General features: G+C 47.3%; 1 protein-coding gene across 1 annotated transcript in view; it reads right to left on the reverse strand.

Annotated features, from left to right (window-relative positions):
• DNAH10 (dynein axonemal heavy chain 10) overlaps positions 1–14,038 on the reverse strand; it is a 158,618-nt gene that overhangs the window by 40,831 nt on the left and 103,749 nt on the right. The window contains exons 44-52 of the mRNA XM_047759974.1: positions 13,095–13,214; positions 11,474–11,619; positions 9,705–9,857; positions 8,090–8,350; positions 6,987–7,159; positions 5,319–5,412; positions 4,695–4,862; positions 3,660–3,848; positions 1,447–1,618 (exon numbers count right to left, since the gene is read on the reverse strand). Coding sequence (XP_047615930.1) covers positions 1,447–1,618; positions 3,660–3,848; positions 4,695–4,862; positions 5,319–5,412; positions 6,987–7,159; positions 8,090–8,350; positions 9,705–9,857; positions 11,474–11,619; positions 13,095–13,214 — 1,476 coding nt within the window. The remainder of the gene's footprint in view (positions 1–1,446; positions 1,619–3,659; positions 3,849–4,694; positions 4,863–5,318; positions 5,413–6,986; positions 7,160–8,089; positions 8,351–9,704; positions 9,858–11,473; positions 11,620–13,094; positions 13,215–14,038) is intronic.

The raw sequence follows: 14,038 nt of genomic DNA on the forward strand, positions 1-14,038 counted from the left end.
AAGGAGGCTTTTGGAGGAGGGAGACCTTGCAAGGCACTAGAGCTAAATCTGGGAGGAATGTTTTCTTGGTGGCAACTGGAAAGTGACATTCTGCTGTTTGTGCCCCCAATCCTCATCCATCCCTCCATTCCTTGTCGTAGGTCCCTCTTTTCCTCTGGAGAACTGCTTCCCATCCATTCTAAGTCTGGATGTGGTGTTGCATCAATCCGACTAAAGTGATTGGCTGAAGGACAGGCATGTGACCTGAGATAGCCAATGAGAGCCCTGCCTGGCACTTAGGCCACACCTCCTGGGAAGAAGAAATCCTTACTCATTGAGCTGAGCAAAGAGGATGCAAGCCTGCAGCTTCTAGTGCCATTTTAAAAAACTACTTTGGGAGAACCCAAGGATGTAAATAAAAGAAAAACAGTAAAGCCAAGAATGGGAGAAGGGCCAGTTCATGATGATATCATTTGAACACCCAAATTCAACCCCGACTTTCTCTGTTTCAAGATTCAATCTTCATTTCCTTCATTTCCCCTTAATTTCACATTAGCCAGTTTGAGTTGAGCTTCTCACTTGCAACCATGGAGGATGAAAAGGGAGGGAGAAAGAGAGTGTGCCAAGTATGGGTAAGCTGCATAGGCAGGATGCAAAGATTATATCCAGGAAATGAGAAGAGAAAGGCAGCTAGACTGCTGAGAAAGAAATTGGTCCATAGAGACCCAGAGCAAAGAAAATACAAATGACACGTGCAGAGAGTGGATCTTAGGAAGCGGGAAGATCAATACAGAGATGTCTGTGAAAAGTCAAGGTCAGATATGATAAGGGTCTGATTTAGACAATAAAGGGAATGCAAGGGAGGGAACAATCTTCAGAGACAAAAAAAGAATTCACAAATGTGGGAGAGGTTAGGAGTTGACACACTCCAAGGTTTAGGCCTGATGAATGTTACAATAATTAAATAAATGGAGGTGTGCAGGGGAGAGCCCCCTCAAGACAAGAAACAGCAAGATTCTGGCTAGTTGGGCTTTGGGGGGTTTTGTTGTTTGTTTGTTTGTTTTCTTTTTTGGCCACCCTGAGGCATATGGAGTTCCTGGGCCAGGGATCAGATCCAAGCCGCAGTTGTGACCTATGCCACAGCTGTGGCAACAATGGATCTTGAACCCACTGTGCCAGGCCAGGGATCAAACCCACAGCCTAGTGCTCCCAAGATGCTGCCCATCCCATTGCACCACAGCGGGAACTCCTGTGGGAGGTGCTTTAAGAAAGTAATGCTTGGGGAGTTCCTTTGTGGTGCAGTGGGTTAAGGATCCAGCGTTGTCGCTGCAGTAGCTCTGGTTGTTACCATGGCTTGGGTTCGATCTCTTGCCCAGAAACTTCCACATGCCACAGGCCAAAAAAACCACAATGGTCATGCTTATTTATCAGACCGCCTCAGTTGAAAGCTGAGCGGCATCCAGGTACCTGAAGTGAGCATGTTGTTGATGAGCTCCAGGAAGCCCTCCTCGGCCACATGGGCATCCGTGAACAGGAAGATCATCATCTTGTTCTCAATGCCGAGCTTCAGGTAAAGGTTCTTCAGATCTTCCCGGAAATTGTTCTCAGAGTAGCCCCGGCTCAGCAGGATCTCAAATACCTGCCGACACAGAGCAGAGCACCCTCATGAGACCACCGGTCCGCGGGAGGGTATCATGTTCAGTGCAGACAGAGAGAACAGTTCCCAGCAGCGCGGCTCGGGGACTGAAGGCACCGTCGGGCTGAGCCACTGTCCAAGAGGGACCAGGGGCGGCAAAACTGGGGGATCTGGGCCATTTTCACAAAATGCAATTGAGAAACGCAGGACCCAGAGAACTCTGACATTCCTTCTTGTCAAACCATGCTGGACGTTCTGTGCAGGGCACATGTGTGCGAGGTGAGAGTGTGCAAGGGAACAGGCCAGTCCAGAAAGATTAGGAACAGGGCAGGAAAAAGGGGGTCGGGGGATCAGGGAAGGGATAGCCTCAGTCACTGAAATGAGTCGTTTGAGTTACAGGGAGGGAGGGAGGGCAGAGCACTGGCCAGGCAACAGAGGAAACGGGTGTGTGCACCATCACAGTGTGAGCTCAGTTATAACTAGATCAATTGTGGAAAGATGTATAAATAAACCGAAGAAAGAAAGAAAACTGAAGAAGTCAATTTCAAAATCTTAAGTTCAAAAATCCTCTTACACACAAAATAGCTAAAAGTGGAAATAAGGACACAAATGTAAGCCACGTCTTTTCTGTTCAAGCATTTCCTCCAGCTCAGACGCGTAACAGTTTAACTGCGACCAGCAACCATCGGTTTTGAAATGGCTCTGTTTTTTGGCTGTGCCCGAGGCATGAAAAAGTTCCCAGGCCAGGGATCAAAATCAGGTCGAAGCAGTGATCCACGCCGCTGCAGTGACAATGCCAGATCCCTAACTGCTAGGCCACCAGGGTACTCCAACTCAGCTCAGATTTATGGTAAAGATTCCTCATTTCCTCCTTCCTCTACACCTCAATTCTCTCTCTCTCTCTCTCTCTCTCTCTCACACACACACACGTGTTCACACCTACAGTCACACACACAAACTCAAGGCCACATGGATGCCCTTCGGCCAAATATGACCTGGCCTCCAGTTCTGCCTGCCGCCTGCAGACCCCGTTCATCCTCCCTGAGCCCAGCTTTCACACATTCCCTCGGCAGTTCCCGGCACCCCCGCAAGAAGAGCTCTCTCTGGCCCCACTGTCCCCACACCTATCCTGGACAGGAAAGTCGATAGAGACAGAAAGCAGATCAGTGGTTTCTTAGGGCTGGGGGTTGGGGAGACAGGAAGGCAGCGGGCAATAGATGAAGGGCTTGGGATTTCTTCTTGGGAGGATGAAAACATTCTAAAATTGAATATGGTAATGGATTCGCAACCTTCTGAATACATTAAAAAACACTGAACAGTACATGTTAAATGGATGAATTGTATGGTCTGTGAATTTCACCTCAATAAAGCTGGGTTTTGTTTTTTTGTTTTGTTTTGTTTTGTTTTTCAGAGTCTAAAAATGGCCTGGATCTGTGTGTGCTGGTTGCACAGATACAGCAACCAACAAAACTGCCGACCCTGAGTGCTGGGTCCACAGAGGTTTGTGCCAAACCCTCCTCTACACAGATGCATGTCATAAAGCACAGGATTTGGGAGTTTCGATTGTGGTTCAATGGGTTAAGAACCCAACTAGGATCCATGAGTTTGTGGGTTCAATCCCTGGCCTCGATCGGTGGGTTAAGAATCTGGTGTTGCCGCGAGATGTGGTGTAGGTTGCAGACTCGGCTCGGATTTGGCATTGCTGTGGCTGTTGTGTAGACTGGCAGCTCCAACTCAACCCCTAGCCTGGGAACTTCCATATGCCATGTGTGCGGACCTTAAAAAATAAAAAACAAAAATAAAATCACAGAATTTGTTCATCTTTGACTTTCAAACTTGATTTGACATACTCTGCTCCAAAAACAATAGTTAGATGCTTCAAATAGGCAATTAAAATATGACTCTCCCTCTCAAAAAAACCCATTATACACTCTATGAAAACACTGTGTAATGATCTGCTGTAGATTGTTCCAATATTTGCAAGAACTACCAACTGCAGACATTGGCGTATCAAACCCTTTTCTGGGAGGGGAGTTCGGCTCACCTCGCAGCCGGCTGTGAAGGCAGCCAGCCTGGCAAGGGACTGCTTCCCAGAGCCCCCGACCCCGACCAGCAGAGCGTGGCCACGGTCCATCCGAATGATCCGGTGGACACGGGTCAGGTGCTCCAAAGCATCGTCAAAGAGCACCAAGTTCATTTTGGTGTTGCTTTCGTTATACTCTTCAAGAATTTCCTGGGGAAACACAAGAATTTCCTGAATTAAAAAACAAATTTTTTCAAGGATCACTGGCTTTGAAGAGACAGACTCTCTCCCTTTTGGGCAGGAGAGATTAAGTACACAGGAAAGGAGATCCTGCTGTGGCTCAGTGGTAACGAACCCAACTAGTATTCATGGGGACGCGGGTTCAATCCCTGGTCCTGTTCAGTTATGCTGAAACTCAGGAGAAGCAGCTTAGATCTGATGTTACTGTGGCTGTGGTGTAGGCTGGCAGCTACAGCTCCAATTCAACACACCTAGCCTGGGAACTTCCATATGCCACAGGTATGGCCCTAAAAAAAAAAAGAAAAAGAAAAAAAAGGAATGGAGGAGAGATTTTTCTGAGTATCTACTGTGGTTGATATAGTTAAATCATTTGTGCTTATAAGACTAGCTTTCTTCACCAAGATTTCGATCTACTGGTCTGTGGTTGGCCAGCAGCAAGCCAACACTGATTACAAGGCTCAACTTGTGGGTTTAAGGTGAAACTGAATATCAACTATACTTCAATTTTTAAAAATTTTAAAAAAGTGAAAATGCATATCAGGGCATCAGGTGAGTGGTTCCCAAAGCTGGCTGTGCAGTGGAACCCTGGCACTCGCCATGGGCTTGATGAAGGGAAACACATAAGGAGGGGCTCCAAGGGTCTAGGGGTTTAACAAATCCACCAGGCCATTTCCACGCACCACTGGACGTGGACACCATGGGGTGGGACACAAGCCCACATTCTGAACCTAGAGACAGAGGCATGGGTGTTCTTCCCGGTTCCACCTTCTGCGCAGCCATCAATGTGCTCCCAGGAGAGGTGAGCCCCAGCCACACCTGGAACAGAGCTTTGGCTGCCTCGTAATCCTGGATGTCTTCATAAATGCGCATTTCCTCCTCGTGCAGAGCCATCCGGAAGTCTCCAAATAGGATGGGATCCCTCATCACTGCCTCCATGTCATCATTAAAATGCTCCGCGACCAAGTTTCCTATATGCTCTTGGACCTTACAACATAAGACCACGTCAGGACTCACACTCAACACCATGTATGTGCTAAAACTTGTCACAAAAAGAGCACACGTTAGGATTATTTGAAGTAACCTGCATTTGACTTTTTTTTTCTTTTTGCATTTGCTACAAGGTGCTTAATAATCCACCCCCCCGCTTACCTGTTGATTTTTCATCGTTAGTCTCTATTTTTCTGCAATGTCCCATGTAAAAAATACCTTGGGTTTTTTGTTTTGTACTTTTTCTTTTTACCCAGAGAAGAATTTTGTGGTTAGAGTTTTTTGCATTTGCTGGTACATTTTTTTTTTTTTTTGGCCACACCCTCAGGACGTGGAAGTTCCTGGGCCAGGGATCGAACCCACGCCACAGCAGCGACCCAAGCCTCTGTCGTGACAATGGAACATGCTGTGCCACAAAGGAACTCCTGCTGGTACATTTTTCAAGGCACTCACCAGCTGCTTGTCTGTTTCACTGATTAATCGATCGTGGAAAACTCTCAGACACTCGTTCCTCCAGACTCTCACCATCTGGGTCACTGTCTGGAACCTACAGGATGGAAGGGGCAAAATCAGCCTCAAAGTCATCTAGAGAATATCGGGTGGAATGCCACTATTTTCAGATGGCTATACAGGGTGCAGAAAAGACCAATATTTCTATCATCCTTTTCTCTCCCTGGTCTCCCATAAGGAAATTTAATGGAAGCTAACGACTTAAGCGTAAAGACCATAGAGTTGTCATTTAGAATGCGTCCTTCTGCAGGGAAGAAAAAGAACATAGGAGTTTCCGCCGTGGCTCAGCGGTAATGAACCCAACTAGTATCCATGAGGACTTGGGTTTGATCCCTGGCCTCACTCAGTGGGTTAAGGATCCGGCGTGGCTGTAAGCTGTGGTGTAGGTCACAGATTTGGCTCGGATCCCATGTTGCTGTGGCTGTGGTATAGGCTGGCAGCTGTGGCTCTGATTTGACCCCTAGCCTGGGAACTTCCACATGCCACGGGTGTGGCCCTAAAAAGACAGGGAAAAAAAGAGAAAGAGAACATTGTCGATACATGAGGTAAATGACCTGAGAACCTGGTATGACTCCCACTTGCTGAAATATATGAATTTAATATGAGCATCAGGATCACAGGCAGCTCCTTTTTCCAAGAAAAGGAGCCCCCATTCTGGATCTTTCTCTGGTTTCTGGCCAAGAGCCCTCACTCCACCCTAAACACCTAGGGCTGTCCTCTCCTGAATTTCAAGGGTACCCAAGAGCCCGTGTGGGTACATGAAAAGTCTCTACTTCATTTTTCAGTATTTTGCAGATTCATAACCTGAATCCACAAAATTGGACTATCCGTACAGATCCACATAGGTGAAAGTATACGTTCATGTAGATATATAAATAAATCTAGCTTTCATGAGTAAATTTCTATACCCAGACTTAAAACCCTTCTGTCCTCTGTACTCACTTCTCCCAAAAACACATCTAACATCACCTGTTGGCAACTGGAAACAATTCAGTTGGATGAACTGGATGAATGAAAGGGTGGCTGAAAGGCTCCACGTGGGCAAATTCCACCTTGAGGACTGAGAACAAATGCTCAGCATTGCAGTCCCACTGAGGAGTTAGATAGCTCCATCCATGTGGCCACACATCTGCCCCTCTTGGCTCCATCTGGCTTCAACTCAAGGGCTCAAGAGGCATCACATCTTGGAGTTCCCGTCATGGCACAGTGGAAAGAAATCCAACTAGGAACCATGAGGTTGTGGGTTCAATCCCTGGCCTCGCTCAATGGGTTAAGGATCTGGCATTGCCGTGAGCTGGGGTGTAGGTCGCAGACAGGGCTTGGATCTGACGTTGCTGTGGCTGTGGTGTAGACCAGCAGCTGTAGCTCCAATTAGACCCCTAGCCTGGGAACTCCATATGCTGCGGGCATGGCCCTAAAAAGCAAGGGAAAAAAAAAAGGCATCAGATCTTAACCAAGTATCTGACTCTGTTCTTCACTTAATCAAATAGACACTGGGTAATTAATTGATACACTGCTTCACATCACATTCCTTGACAGCTCCTCTGTCTTAAAAGTGTGAGAAAAACCACATAGGATGGGGCACATTTTAGTGAGAAAAAACAAACTCACCGCCCTGGGTTAGTGAGGATAAGACCATTAAAAACCCTCGAGAGATCTCGAAGGTTAAAGATGTAATGAAACTTAGATGGGGTGGGAGGCAGATCTTGAACGATGTTTTTGTAAAGTGCCAACGTGCAGGAGGTCAGTTTGTCACTCACAGCCGCGATGCTCTCATGAAACACCTACAAAATGAAAAGACACCCATCCCCCAAGTATCTGTCAGTGGACGAATGGATAAGCAACATGTGGTCTATCCACACTATGGAATACAATTTGGCATAAAAAGGAGTGAAGCACTGACACAGGCTACAATGTGGATGAACTCCGAAAACATGATGCCGAGTGAAAGAAACCAGACACAGAAGATTACATATTGCATGTATTGCATTTATAGGAAATACATACATAGGAGTTCCTGTTGAGGCTCAGCGGGTTAAGAACCCATTGAAATGTCTATGAGGATGCAGGTTCAATCCCTGGCCTTGCTCAGTGGGTTAAGAACCCAATGTCGCTGCAAGGTATGGAACAGGTCACAGAGGCAGCTCAGATCTGATGTTGTTGTGGCTGCGGTGTAGGCAGCAGCTGCAGCCCTGATTCAACCCCTAACCTGGGAACTTCCAATATGCCACAGGTGTGGCCCTAAAAAAAAAAAGTATATCTATGGAGTTCCCACTGTGGTACAGCAGGTTAAGGATCTGGCATTGTCTCTATAGTGACACAGGTTCAATCCCCAGCCTGGTGCAGTGGGTTAAGGATCTGGTATTGCTACAGCAGTGATTCAGATTCAGTCCCTGGCCTGGGAACTTCCATATGCCACAGGTATGGCCCCAAAAAAGGTATATTTATATATTAGCTTATTTTAATTATAACTAAATATATTATCATATATATATACATATATATATATATTATGAGCACATAGGTATAAAGATGAATATAATCCAGGATGAATTATATTCACTCTATTCTTATGGTTTTGAAAAAAATGAAAACATGTTTGTGGGCCCCTAAAAGCACGTGGGCTGTAGGCTTTCAGCTTGCTGGGCCAAAAGCATACATTTCTACCCAACACAAGGCCCTCTGGTTCAGACTTCTAATCAAAATCAAGTTACCGAGGTATGGCCTTTGAGGATGGAGGAATAAATTAAGTGCAAAGACTCCTCCGAAGGAAACAGAATATTGAAGACACTGAACAGTGAGATAAATCTGGGATCAACTTCGTTGCGGCCTCCTCCAGCCTTCCCCATGGCAGCCATAAAGCCAAGGTCTCGGATGCTTTTACAGTTCAGCTCCTTCCCCCGGTCATACAAGCAGCCTTTCTCCAACAGCAATTTCAGCAGAGCAATCGGCTGCTGTGTGCCATACTCATCCACCTTGATTATTTTTTTAAAGAAAAGAAAAAACAGTGGTATCATAAGGCAGAACTCAGTGATGCCTTTGTTGACCATCTGAACTAAACCTCATCACTCTGCATACCCTCTCAGAACACTCTGGTGTGAGTTCTATAGGGCTACACAAAGTTGGCAATTCTACATATTCATCTGTAATTTTTAAAAACATCTGTGTCCTCTCTAGACTGTAAGCTCCATGGGGGCAGGAACTACATACATTTTGCTCATCACTTCATGGCACCAGTCCCATACGAGGTGCTCAATAAATATATTAATTGGATGGATGGATGGACAGATAAACAGGTGTGTGGAAGGATGGCTAGATGCATAGAAACATGCGTGGATGGACGCAGGCACACATGTATGCATGGATGGATAGATGGCATGGATGAATAGATGAGTGCATGGATGTGTGGGTGGATGGATGGGTAGATGGATGGATGAGTGGATGGATGTGTGGGTGGATGGATGGGTGGATGGGTGGATGGATGGATAGGTGGGTGGATAGATGGATGGATGGTTGGATGGATGTGTGGGTGGATGGATGGGTGGATGGGTGGATGGATGGATAGGTGGGTGGATAGATGGATGGATGGATGGGTGGATGGATGGGTGGGTGGATGGATGGATGGATGGATGGATCCTGGTTTTGTAAACAGTCAACCCGAAAGACAGATTTTTCAAGAAAAAAAAAATGTTCTGCAGAAATGATATAACTTTAAATCCCAGTACTAAGAAAACTTTGCCCCTCTCAGGCTCTGGTTTCAGAAACACACTCATCCTGCATGCTACAGTTCGCTTTCCTTGGTAAATCCAGCACAATTCTTAGGAAATGCCTGCCCTTATATTTCCTAGGTATATGGAGCTGAGAATAGTATTACTATCTAAAGTACAGCTCATTTGGAAACCACTTACTCAAACATTTGCTGAATATACTTCAGAGGCTGCCTGCTGCCTGCTTTACTCCTTTGAAACACTAAGGACCACAATCAATAAGGAAAAAATCCCTCTCTTTAAGAAGAGCTTCCCAGGAGTTCCCTGGTGGCTCAGGGGATTAAGCATCTGGCACTGCCATGGTGCAGGTTCAACCCCTGGCCCAAGAACTTCAACATGCTGTGGGTGAAGCCAATAAAAAAAGGGGGTGAAACCAAAAAAAAAAGAGAGAGAGAGACTTCTAGTCACATTGTCCCCTAAGCTGGCTCCTCATAACCTGGGCCTTGCAGACATTGTGCAGCATAAAGATAGAGGTTCTTACCCTCACTCATTCCAGGCGCACACACAGCCTCAGAAACACAGCACACGGCACCCTGCCCCCGCCCGCGGAACCTCAGCCCACCTTGGGCATGTTCATGTCATCCATGAACACCAGGAGGCGTTTCCCCATGGGTGGGCCGTAAGTGTCTTTGGTTCGTTTTTCCACATTGGCTTCTAAGTTTCTTTGGATATCCATGGATGTGGTGCGGGAGGAGAAATTGACCATCAACACGATCTGAAACAGACAAAGATTATCCCAAAAGGTTCCTCTTTTCTTCATGGTACCTGCAGGAAACGTTTGATCATCAGCTACTGCCTATTTTGCAAATACATTGGTATCAGAACTATTTTATAACTCAATATGAGTCTGTTCTTCCTTACTTTTTTTAGTTCTAAAGCAAGAATTCCTCTTTCCTTTGGGCAGGTTGTATGAGGCAATAACTACAGACAATGTGTGTGACAATATGGATTGTGGTGGAGGGGGTGAAGGAGGACTTGGCTCTGCACAGTTCTAACCAGGTGACCTCAGAACCATCACTTAACCCTTCAGAGCCTCATTTTTCTCACCTGAAAGATGATTTTAATCACATCTACTGGGGAGTTCCCATTGCGGTTCAGCAAGTTAAGAACCTGACTCATATCCATGCTTCAGGGGCAGTCATAACATTTAAAAACAAAACAAAACAAAACAAAACAAATGCCCTATAGAACTGAGCGGGTGCCTCGATCTGGTGACAAGTATATGACAGCTGGACATCCTGAAAATCACAGGGGAGATAGAGTCTTCAGTCAGTTACAGAACATTAAGTAAAACTCGTCGAGGAGTTCCCGTTGTGGCTCAGTGGTTAACAAATCCGACTAGGAACCATGAGGTTGCGGGTTCAATCCCTGGCCTTGCTCAGTGGATTAAGGATCCGGCGTTGCCGTGAGCTGTGGTGTAGGCCAGTGGCTATGGCTCGGGATTCGACTCCTAGCCTGGGAACCTCCATATGCCACGAGGGACTGGCCCTAGAAAAGGCAAAAAGACAAAAAAAAAAAACAAAAAACTCGTCGAAAGCCAGAAGAGTTGCAGGGCCATGTGAGCAGGCGGGCCACGTAGGACCACTCTGAATCCACAGGAGAAATGCCACCCTCCTTCCTAAGGTCTCCATGCAGAGAGCACATTCTGCACAATCATGTTTCTTGCATTCACTTTCATGTTCATCTCCCCACCTAACAAGATCGGGCCTTCATAGCCTTGTTCACCATCACCTGCCCTGGCACACCCAGCGGGCTCAGTGCCCCACAGCTGTCAGGCCCTCCCACGTTTGCCACATGGAAGGAAAGGAAAAACCACAAGATGGTGACGAGGAATGTGACTGCCAGCCCCCGGGATGCCTCTCCATCACCCTCACCTCCATATAGTCACACCTGGCGTAGCCCCCTCCCATGCGGTATGGAGGTGGACCACAGTGGTTCCTATGTGACCCACATCAGGTGGCAGAGGTGATGCTGTGTCATTTCCGGGGTCACACCAGGCATGGTAGCAGCTGCTTTGCTCTCTTGGACATTCCTTCGGGGGGAAGCCAGCTGTTATGTCAAGAGGACACCAGCGGCCCTTGGGAAGGTCCACGTGGTGGGGAACTGAGGCCGGCCATCTCGGAAGAAGGTACTCCAGTCACAGTCAAGGCTTCATACAACCCTGCAATCTCATGAGAGAGCCTGAGCTAGCCTGAGCTAGAACCTCCCAGCTAAGCCACTCCCAGATTCCTGACCTGCAGAAACCATGAGCTAGGGTTTGTTGTTGTGAACCGCTTTGTGCTGGGACGATCCGTCATGCCGCAGAGATAACAAACACACACACTGACTTACATTAGTCTCTTCATTCAGGTTCTTAAGGAAGTTCTGGGTCGTGGCTGTCTTGGAGGTGCCGGATTCACCAACCAGAAGGACAGGTTGCCTAATCTTCACCATTTGTTCCAGCGTCCAGGTAGTTCGGGTTGTGTCCACTGTATGTACTAAAGAATTGATTTATTTAGTTATTTAGTTATTTTGTCTGTTTGCCTTTTCTAGGGCCACTCCCACGGCATATGGAGGTTCCCAGGCTAGGGGTCTAATTGGAGCTGCAACTGCCGGCCTACACCACAGCCACAGCAACACGGGATCCAAGCCACGTCTGCAACCTACACCACAGCTCACGGCAATGCCAGATCCTTAACCCACTGAGCAAGGCCAGGGATCGAACCCGCAACCTCATGGTTTCTAGTCAGGTTCGTTAACCACTGCGCCACAACAGGAACTCCTGTGTGTACTAAAGAATTTATGAAATGCCAACAAGGTATGCCTTGGGTAACCTGGAGTTTCACAGGATCCTATAAATCCCATAAAAAGCATTGGCCAAAACCTAAGCGGTGACCTTGAAAATGTATATGTGGGTGAAATCTCAGGAGCACCTCATTACCACAAAGATTATTTTAATAGCTTTACAGAGATATCCCTCACATACCATAAAATTCACTCCAGTTTTAAGTGTATGATTTGGTACGTTTGATACATTCCTACAGCTGTCATCATCGGCACCTCCAGGTGCAGGCTACCCAAACGGTTTTAATATCCAGTTCTGATTTTCACTCAGGATATTAAAACCTTCACTTCTCCACAGCTTAGGTCACTCACTTATCTGCAGGATTTGGTTTCCTGAGCAACAGCTTCTTCTGAAGAGAGCATAAAGCCTCACAGTCAGGTCTGGCTCATGCCCACAGGGGTGGTTTTTAATCCTGATTGGTTCCTGAGAAAATAGGTACATCTGCCTCTATCAGAACACCAGACCAACCAAAATCAGATGTTCAGTTTGTGAAATTCTTCAGCCTCTGTGTTAGAGCCAAATAGCCAGAGATGCTTGTGTAAAATACAGCTCGATACACAAGGCCCACAGTCCCCGACTTCTTGAGGCAGCATCTATTACAGAATGAGGCCCTATTCATCCCTCTTTCTCCCCTTTCTTCACTCATCCCCATGCCCAGCCAGTTCTATGGGTGGGAGGGAGCCCCCGCAAAGGGAGGGGAAGCAGAGAAGCACCCCACCCATTCCACTCTCTGCCCCCACCTATCAGGATCCACCTGCCCCCCGCCCTCCCCCAGAGGAGCTGAGAGGCACAGATGGCTGAGGATGCTCACAGCTAGCAGCACATGAAAGGAATCAAAAGTACCCGCCTCTTGGCAAAGCCCATGGCTCACGTTCCTCAGTTTCTCTCAACTGGCACTCCAGGTGGGTCTCAGTACCACAAGGACCACAGGATCTTTTTCCCCTCCTCCCGGATTGAGAACCACACACTCTTTTTTTTTTTTTTTTTTTTTTGACCACGCTCACATTTGGAAATTTCCAGGCCAGGGATTGAACTGGAGCCACAGCAGTGATAACGCCAGATCCTTAACCTGCTAGGCCACCAGGGAACTCCAAGGGTTCTTAAACTGAGGGTTCAGTTCTCACTTACCCAGGATGTCAGTAAATTTCCTCTCGTGGGAATGAACATACTCTGGAACTAATTTATTCCACGGTATCCATTTCTTCTGTGTGGGATCAAAATGAAAGTCATACAAGGTTGAAAGGTGACCTGTAATAAACAGCGGTCTGTTTCGCTTCGATCATGGACACGGAATCACAGAATCAGCTCTGGCTCATGCTTGACATAAACTAATGCTATTTGCTTCCTGGACAATAACTTAATTGGGTGCTTTGAATGACTGCTACTCATTCACTGGTTAGATACTTACAGGGTACTGAGTATTTGGAATGAATGCTCCCCGTCCACTGGACAGAGACTCACTGGGACTACAATAGTGGGGCAGACGATCCTGGCCCCTATGCTCACGTTGTTGGTGGGTTGGGTGGAGGTGGGTAGAGACAAGTAAACAGGCGATTCCACTGCAGTGCTAAGTGCTGCGATGGGCAAAGCACAGGTGCAACAGGCACCGCTTGAAGGCATCTAGCCAAGGAGAGCAGGGAAGAGATCTGAGGAGCAGCAGTTGTCACTGGTAGCCTGGGGGCCCCTGGTCCTTCCCAAAATCATCATCAGCCTCCACCCGCACGTTCCGTACTGTGATCATTCACCCCAGGACTGCTCTGCACACCCAGCTTTAGGCAAAGTTCCCTCATGCACCTCTCTCCCAAACAGACTGCCACAGGCAGGCCCCACCAATACAAAATTTTACAGCCACCCCTGCAAGGAACGCTTCCCAAAGGAAATCCCAACCAAAAGGAGACCTGGAAGATGAGTGACCTTGGGGCAAGAGAAGTGGGGCAGCTGGGAGGCTCTGTCAGAGGAAGAGGAGAGCATGAGGGGGACCAGGCGGCAACAGGGAGGATGGAGGGATGGAAAGAGTTACGTGGGCAGGGAGTGGAGGGGCAGATGAGATGAAGCCACACCCTGAGGAGCCT

The sequence above is a fragment of the Phacochoerus africanus genome, chromosome 15, assembly GCF_016906955.1.
Source record: "Phacochoerus africanus isolate WHEZ1 chromosome 15, ROS_Pafr_v1, whole genome shotgun sequence".
Lineage (NCBI taxonomy): Eukaryota > Metazoa > Chordata > Mammalia > Artiodactyla > Suidae > Phacochoerus > Phacochoerus africanus.